Here is an 8,791-nt window from a genome sequence, read left to right as displayed (position 1 = left end):
AGCTGCGGGGGAATTGATAACGTGGTATTTTTTATTTAATATTTTTGTTAGCTAAGGAAAGTGAAATATGTTTGGCTTTACGAGCTAGTGCGTCTTGTGTTACTCTATATTTACGAATTGAATTTATTTTGATTCCTGAAAATAGAATGGCAACCGATTCTTGTATAACCAAGCCTAAATTACAATTAATATATAAAGATTGAAGATTTTTAAAGCTCTGAACATACTATTCTGACTTCTAAGAATATTTTGTGATATTGAATTCATATACAGATTTAAGCAGCTCATTATATCAATCCATTGAACACAGATGCGGTAAACATAACATTGCCCACTATGTATCTATACATCAGTGTTACAAATTCACTTTCTTCTCTCATTACACTCGACACCACAAAAAGAGCCACAATCCTGCCTCTAGTACCTACACACGGTTGTCAGCGGTTGTACCTACATACCTACCTAGTGCCAATAGTGGGTGCGGTTGGTAATTAGGTGCGCGTCTCATTTGTCAGGCGACACGTCTCAATGAGCTCCTCCAAGCTCACACCGACGTGTAACGTGCCAACTAATGAATGACTCGCGATAGAAGATTCTGGAATATCGGTAGCTAACAATGTTATTGGTTGGGTTTTCATAAGTGCAACTATTGTGTCGGACTTGCAAATTTGCTGTTCGATGTGCGTAATATGATCCATTTTCTATTTGGCTTGTGATGTTCTATTCAGGCCTCTCCACTTGCACTTGGAGAGGCCTATGTCCAGCAGTGGACTGCGATAGGCTGATGATGATGATGTTCTATTCAGTAATTAGTAAAAAATATGTTGAACAGTCAATTTGAATCTTGTACCTTTGCTCAGACTAGATGTTTCTTGTCTACTGCTTCATCTGATATTATGTATTAGTGACCATAATATTATTTGTATCCATTTACATATGCTATGGGATTAAACGACCTCTTACGTCAATATCTATATAATTATGTTCATAAAGGCTTAAGTTCGGTGTAGAGGCGGCTGATATAATTGTGTTAAGGTAGATAATTGTCGGCTTGATTTAAAGGCAGGCCGCTGTTATGTTAGGGGATATTCAGCCGCATTCCCGGCACTAATGAACATTTGGCAGGCCGTGTTGATTAGGCACATAAACACGATACATGCAACTGCATCACAATTGTTAGTACGTCGTTGCGTTTTACCGACTGCACCCAAGTTATATGCGTGACGCTAGAGTTGTGCCACTGCTGTGCTATCAGTAGTAGGTAATCGTTAATGTTTTACATGCCAAGTTAACTCTGTTCGACTATTAATGTATAGAAAAGATTCATGTTGTATGTAGGGCCGTACATAGGTACATATTACCTAAGAGTCAGGTTGGAATCAACATCATCCGATAAGATTTATGCCCAGTAAAGAACAAGTGTTTACACATTGATGTGATTAAAACCACAAAGTTGATGTAGTACTGAAATTATTTGATTGACATTTAACTTTTTGAATTTCACATACACAGGAAGGTTTTGGGTGGGTGTAAATTATTGCTGAAACTCAGATTATGCGTGATTTTATTAACATTTATCTACCCTTTCTGACTTTCTGAATAATTTCCGCGAAAAAGAATTTCAACAAAATCTTTTCTAAGCCAACTTTGTATCTGAAAGTTAAATTTTAAATAACAAGGTCAGGATAATTTCCATTGGTCCGATGTAACAGAAGTCGGTTACAAATTCGTTAAGGATAAATTCTTGTTGATTCAAACTGGCACAAAGTGGAGCCTGCATTTTAAACAGCTGCGGTCGGTCGCCAGTGAGCAAATGTTGCGGGAATTAAGATTCTCTCTCAGTCAATATTTGACGGCCACTGAGTTTAGTAACTGATCGGGATATTCGAGTTTTCTAGAAATCTTTTAACCGTTGCCAATTGGACAAAGAGCATGCAAATTAAACAGGATTGTATCCGTTGGATTGTGTTCGTTATATTCGAATCTGTGTTGTAGATTCATATTTTTCAGGCAATAGTCATACCTGGCTCACACCCGATCGTATGTAGCAAACCGCTGATACATGCAAAGCTGAATATGTAGATGAATTAGAAAGGGTTACCTGTAGGTCAAAAATAGCACGTTTGAAATTCTAAATAAAATATTTCAGTCAATTTAGAATTTTACTTTGGCCCTTGATTAAATTTGCAACCGCAGCGCGTAAAGCATTTGCGTAGTACGATAGACAAGGGCTCGTTTGAATCGGCCCACGCGTTTCATACGCGGCGTGGGCGTGAGGGTAAAAAGGCTATCTGTAATAATCGTTAAAATTTATCAAATTACCGACTTTATTGTCTTTCAATGTCTTGTAAATGTCTAAAGGCCATTACAGGCCAATTATTTAATTCATGTGTTTCGGTGACGACCTACGTGGTATGTCGATGTTGACCTTTGTCTTGCTCTGCTTATAGATGGGTAAGTACTAGTTTGTTGTCTTAGTAAAACATATAATATGACATTGATCAGAACATAGATTATGTCTGTCATGATGTTTAAAAAAGTCGTGGTGGCCTAGTGGGTAAAGAACCAACCGCTCGAGTATGAGGGTGTGGGTTCGATTCCAGGTCAGGCAAGTACCAATGCAACTTTTCTAAGTTTGTATGTACTTTCTTATTATATCTTGGACACCAATGGCTGATAAAAAGGTGAAAGAAAACATCTTGAGGAAACCTGGACTATATAGTCTGAAATCACCAACCCGCATTGAGCAAGCGTGGTGATTAATGCTCAATCCTTCTCCGTGTGAGAGGAGGCCTGTGCCCAGCAGTGGGACGATACAAAGGCTGTAACAGGTGTTTAAATACGTAAAAAATAAATGGACTAAATTTTTGGCGATATTTCGAATAATAATGGTTTTTAAAATAGGTTCTACGTTATAAGGCATTATTTTGACAGCTAATTAAGTCATTTTACAACAGCTGGTACTCGTTAACTAGTTTGATAATTTATACGTTGTAGAATTTGTAGAATTTCAGGTATTAAATTTCTATTTATAGTGTTCAAAATTATAGTGTTGCTGAAGGTCGCTAGTTTGTCGGACGGTTTTTTAGGTATTAGTTTAATTTTCAGGTTTGCGTCCCTCAGTGTCTGAGGTCAGATAGGAACAATAGATTATCTATGATATTTTAAGATATGAAGGTTAAATACAATCTGAGTATTGACCACCATAAGTTCAGACCCCTTATGAGTATTGAAATCTTTTACCATGGATCTTCGTCACGATGTACGTACAATAGGAACAGTGAGAGCATCCACGATGCATCATTATCCATCAATGTCAAGTTATGGTGGTTCTGGCGCAGTGGCTTAGCTGGATACTGAGCAGACCAGGGTTTGATTGCCAGATGGGGTAATGATTGAACATATGGCTGATTTGGGATTGCAACAATACTGAATTCTAGAACAGTATCTTTGCTTCTTGAACGAGCAAAGGGGACCTACAACGACACGCCTAGAGACTACATAGGTCTAATTGAGAGAGTCCATAGAGGTCTCTAGAGGCTCAGATCAAAGAAATCTTTGATCTGAGTCTAGAAGTATATCGACCTGACCATTTTCGCACCGCAGTCATGTTATATTGTTTTCGTAGGTTAAAAAACCAATAAATAAATACTCAGGTAAAGATAAGTTATTCATAGTAGGGCAGCAGCAAACGATGATAGTAAGCTATCGATGTATTCTCGTCCCAGGTGTCTGTACTGATCGATTGCTATTCTAATATTGCCCATTGAAATATCCACCATGCTTAGGAGATATTTACACGCTGCAGTATTTTATGGAGCCCTAGTACTTATGTATATCTCACTTTGTTCGAGGATTACACACAGAATTGGTTCAATTTTTACTTAGTGGCGAGACAAAAATATTTAATGAATTTTAGTTGGTAAAAAGGTTTTCTTTCTACAAACATAGATTGCAACTTATTGAAAGAAGGACGCTGTAAATCCCAGATTAAGTAATTAATATACTTGGACCTAATACGTATGAATTTCTTTTCTATTTAGAAAACTTATTACCTACGAGATAAATACAAGTTTACTAGTCAAATAATCATGTACACACACTAAAATGTTTGTCTGATTTTATTTTCGGATGTCATTGACCTCAGTGTTGAAACAAAACGTCAACTAAACCTAAGAAATTGCGAGTATAAGAAAATGTAGTCTTAATGAAAAAAAATTGTGAGCAATTCAGTAGCAGCTCAGACGATACTTTTGTCATCAAATGACGTCATATCTATAACAGTCACTTCTCCTTCATCCGTCTTTCTGAAATGATCTTTAAACATAAGTGTTTAAAGATCTTCTTTAATGATCATTGCAGCTAAAATTTTCTCTAAACATGCTCTTTTCACGTCATAAAGCATCTCACACACCTGTCCTAGGTACAGGTATACATAGAGTACATATTTAATGAGTTGCCTAAGTAACAGCGCGCACGGTCTAGACTGTGTTACGATAGGCGCAGCCACTGAATATGTAATGTATGCCAGGTGAGGTATCACATTGTTATTATAGTACAGGAGCTTGTGATGAGCACATGGCTCGTTATTTAGGTGTTTGAAGCTCTATTTGTATTTGTTGATTCACACTAGAATGTCTAATTGTTTACATCAATATATTTAGTGGAAGCCTATCTTCACTATATAGGCACAAGAGGCATGTTTCTCAAAATGAAGGAAAACTTGGCGTAAGTCGAAACTGTTACCTATTAATGCTAATTTAGCTTAATCCACCGAAACATTCCTACTCATCCAAAAATCGTTTCCAATAACATACGCATGCAATGAAACAAAGAAAGCAACAAACAAAAGCAATAACCAGTACCTAACAATGCATTCGCTGCAGATCACCGAAATATTTGATACATGAGCTCTCGAACTAGCGGCATGACGCTCAAGTGAGTCTTCACAATTCGCTCGTTAATCATCGCGTCGCATCGCACCGCGGCCACGCAGGACAATTGTTGCGGAAAAAACGAATACAAACTGAAAATTAACAATTCGTGTAAACCAGGTCGCGAATTTAATATTAAATATCGTCACTGTTTACTGGCAGCACGGCATTTAAATATTTCTTAGTGAAGCCGTGTTTTGTTGTAGTTTTAAATAAGTAATGACAGGCCAGGCTTGTTTCACGCCTCCGTCGGTAGTTAGGTCCTGGCGCAAATAATTCACGGTTTCGGTGACTAAGCGCACGTCGTTTATAAATTACAATAATAATAGCTCGCTATAAGTTTTAGTCTTTGTTAGTTGTGATAGAATAAAAGTTCTAAACATAGAATAAACACTATTTTGGGCTCTATTTTACAAAGACATTGCTATCAACATACTGTATATTTCTCGCGGTTTCCGCTTCCACATTATTATTTCACACACCTGATACGAAGCAGCATATGTCCATTATCTCTACATAAGAACAACTTTTATTTAAATAGGTTGATTCACAAAGGTTGCTTTGCACTTATAGAAAACGAGTCCAATTACATTACGAATAATGTAAGTGTAATTACGGAATTCTAACACTTAAAGAAGACTTTATGAGTAAGACTGCAAGTTTCTTAGCTCAGCAGATTAAGCAAGGGCTGGTAAATATGAAGGTGTGAGCTAAGCCCGCGGCGCCGCGTCACGTCACGCTCACGCCTCAGACGACTCGACATACCGACCAACGGGGTTAAACTGTAATAGTTACTAATTTCTAGATAATACGTTTATAAATAAATCATTTTCATTGTATAATTATTAAATAAATATTGTCTTGAAATGACTAATCATTACCTACTTAATAGTAACTGCGTGAATAATTATAATTACTCAAACTTAGACTCAAATACTGAATACACACAGCTTTTTTTATAAAACAGTACCTCCATGTTCAGAACTGTTTACACAGTCTTTGTTTACGTTAACGAGTTTCAGCATTTACAAAAATACTGCGAATAAATCTCAAAGCCATAGAGGAATCTGTTGTTAGGGATCGCCTAAAAGCTGGCTTACCTACAGCACTACTTTAACACCGCAAGCCATTAGAGGAGGCCGCACTAATCGGTCGAGCCGTTTCGGAGATAAATGGCCCAACCGACAGACATTACTTACTCGTACTTACATCTCAACGCCTATTACTTTTACCTAGAATAAAACTCTTGGTTTATGTAAAGAAACTATCAATCTGGGAATATCTGGTTTAAGGTAAGCGGATTGCCGAAAAACGAATACCTTTTTCTAAAATAGGCAAATCTTTAATCTCATTGTTTGTTTATTTAGCCTTGATTGTTAAATTGGCAGCCTTTAGCCAGTAGATAGAAAGTCATCCAATGTGCATTCCTTGTGAAAGCCCAACTGAATATTAATAAATATACCTCTATGTTACGGACAACGTGATTATCTGGGCATTATTAATAAAGACCGGCAATTATCAGTAATACCCAAGACCTATGAGCAAAGTGATTAATTTATTACTTTGACCGGTCATTATCACTGTTACGGGAAATTTGATAAGTCTGGGCACTATTAATAATGGCCGCTCCGTATTCATAATGCCCGACTCAATTGGGCAATATGATAAAACGGTATGCTTAATAAATTTTCCCGGCCATTGTGAATACTGCCCACCCTATCTTGGGAAAATGGATAAAATAAGTGAACTGCTGTGCATTTGCACAAAAATATACTTTTGAACATAGTAATTAAAAATGTACTGTTAAAAATGTAATAACATCATTAGTTACTCCTTACTATGACAACATATTACTAAAGAAAAATAGTTTTAACAACTAGTAAAATGGCGATGCACTGTATGCTTGATGGAGACTAGACTATGATGTAGAGGACTGAGGTACTGCAGACTCTTGCTCCAGTCGATCGTCCAAACATGCACGAAATACTAAGTTTTGAATATCATTCATCAATGTATCGCGCGTATTTGGATTACTTATTTGTTTCAGCTTAATTGCGATAAGTCTTCCGAAAATCTCACATTCATCATCTTTCTTCTCTTTCATTTTAAAAGCTTCGTCCATTTGACGAAGTCTTTTTCTTCCATAATTTTGAGATCTATTTTCTGTTGGTCGAGTTCCATTTCCTTCCAAAATATTCTCCGTAGCTTCTTCAGTTTCTGTAGACAAATGAGAACTATTCTGATTGAAATAATTTCCTTCTTGAGCCTCATTGTCGTCATTTGCCTGCAAGAAAAAAACATACCTATTTAAATTTTATACTTTTATGCTACTGCTCAATCTGCGTCTTAACGCGCAAATTAACACTTTAATTTAGGTGTTACGTAGATGTGGCCAACGTTTTAATGGCATTTTATACAAATGGCATTATTAATGGCATTAAACGTTGAGCGATAACTCGAGTGTCGGTTTGGACATCAAAGGGTTTAGTGCGAAGTACATTAATGCCATTTCATTCCACGAAACACACGCGCAGGACGCATGCAAGGACGAGTGTAGATACTTTGTTTAGGCGATAACTGCATTTTACGAGCACAATAATAGAGTGATCGGATGAGAAAGCTTTAGAGTTTTGAGAATTATTTTGTGTGTCTAAGTTTAACCTCTTTAATGTATGTTAACGCGTGACTTCATGAGGGATTAACTCTTTACGGCATTGTTACGTAAGTGTAGTCAACGTGTATTTTTAATGCCCTAATTAACGTGTAGTTGGCCATTGACATTAACTTGAACGCTAACGCAGATGGAGCAGTAGCATAATGGGCGCAGCACCCGTCGCGCGCCGGTTTGAACCGGTTCGTGCGCATCTTTTGCGCGCCGGGCGGCGACGACGTGAAGAAGTAACAATCAACAAAAAAGTGATTAGTATGATAGGAGGCAAGTAAAGCACTAGCGTTATTATAAAAAAAATGATCCTTAAAACCCAAAAATGCACTTGCTGATGACTATATCATTGACATAATGTACCTATAACTAATTGTATTACTTACCTCTGTTTTTAATGTGCGGCTCCTATCATATACTCGTCGCAAGAAATTGTCCATCGTTTCAAATGCAAACCAATTAGTTGTATATACGTCATCTTTGCCAGCGCCGGACTTCAACGTTTTCTTAATTTTGTTCAAATGGATTCTATAATAACCCATTAGGCTTTCCTTCTTCTTCTTAATTTCTTCAATAGTTGTTTGAAACGGTATTTTTTCTATTATTCGGCGCCAAGCATCATTCTGCGTTCCTCGGTTCTTGTAACCTTTGTGTTTCGGATCCCACAAACATGGTTCTGTTTGCAGAATTTCGAGAAAAGTTATAGCTTTCTTGTTACTCCACTCCGTCGCCATAGTACCTACGTATTTTTTATAACAAAAACGTGTGATAGTGAAGCAAATGCGTCGAACAAAAAACTAACACGTCTGCTCCCGTTGCGCTCTCGACGCACACTGATGCCCCTGCTCCACCTGCGTCTTAACGCGCAAAATTTTGGCGTTACACAGATGTGGCCAACGTTTTAATGGCATTATTAATAGCATTAAAAGTTAAGCGATAACTCGGGTGTCGGTTTTTTGGACACATCAAAGGGTTTTAGTGCGCAGTTAAGTGATGTTGGCTACATTAATGCCGTCTCATTCCACGAAACACACGCGCACAGGACGCATGCAAGGATGAGTGTAGGTACTTTGTTTAAGGGGTAACTGCATTTTACGAGCACGATAATGGAATGGTCAAATGAGAAAGCTTTAGTTTTTAGAATTATTTTGTGTGTCTAAGTTTAACCTCTTTAATGTGTGTTAACGCGTTACTT

At 37.4% G+C, this 8,791-nt stretch overlaps 1 protein-coding gene across 1 annotated transcript; it reads right to left on the bottom strand.

Moving 5' to 3' along the window:
• Positions 1 to 6,727: 6,727 nt before the first annotated feature.
• Positions 6,728 to 8,416, bottom strand: LOC124640356. Its single transcript, XM_047178089.1, has 2 exons — positions 7,983 to 8,416; positions 6,728 to 7,218 (listed from the first exon to the last, which is right to left on the bottom strand). The coding sequence occupies exons 1-2, from the start codon at positions 8,328 to 8,330 to the stop codon at positions 6,853 to 6,855; spliced, it is 714 nt and encodes a 237-aa protein (XP_047034045.1). The 5' UTR covers positions 8,331 to 8,416; the 3' UTR covers positions 6,728 to 6,852.
• Positions 8,417 to 8,791: the final 375 nt, after the last annotated feature.

The sequence above is a fragment of the Helicoverpa zea genome, chromosome 20 (genome assembly GCF_022581195.2).
Source record: "Helicoverpa zea isolate HzStark_Cry1AcR chromosome 20, ilHelZeax1.1, whole genome shotgun sequence".
Classification (NCBI taxonomy): domain Eukaryota; kingdom Metazoa; phylum Arthropoda; class Insecta; order Lepidoptera; family Noctuidae; genus Helicoverpa; species Helicoverpa zea.
Note: the sequence above shows the minus strand (reverse complement) of the source record. Positions and strands in the feature narration are given on the sequence as shown.

Excerpts from the sequence above, each read along its gene's own strand:
- LOC124640356 (XM_047178089.1), bottom strand. The coding sequence starts at position 8,330 with ATGGCGACGGAGTGGAGTAACAAGAAAGCTATAACTTTTCTCGAAATT. Across the intron at positions 7,219-7,982 it reads GCCGCACATTAAAAACAGAG|GCAAATGACGACAATGAGGC; the intron begins GTAAGTAATACA and ends TTTTTCTTGCAG.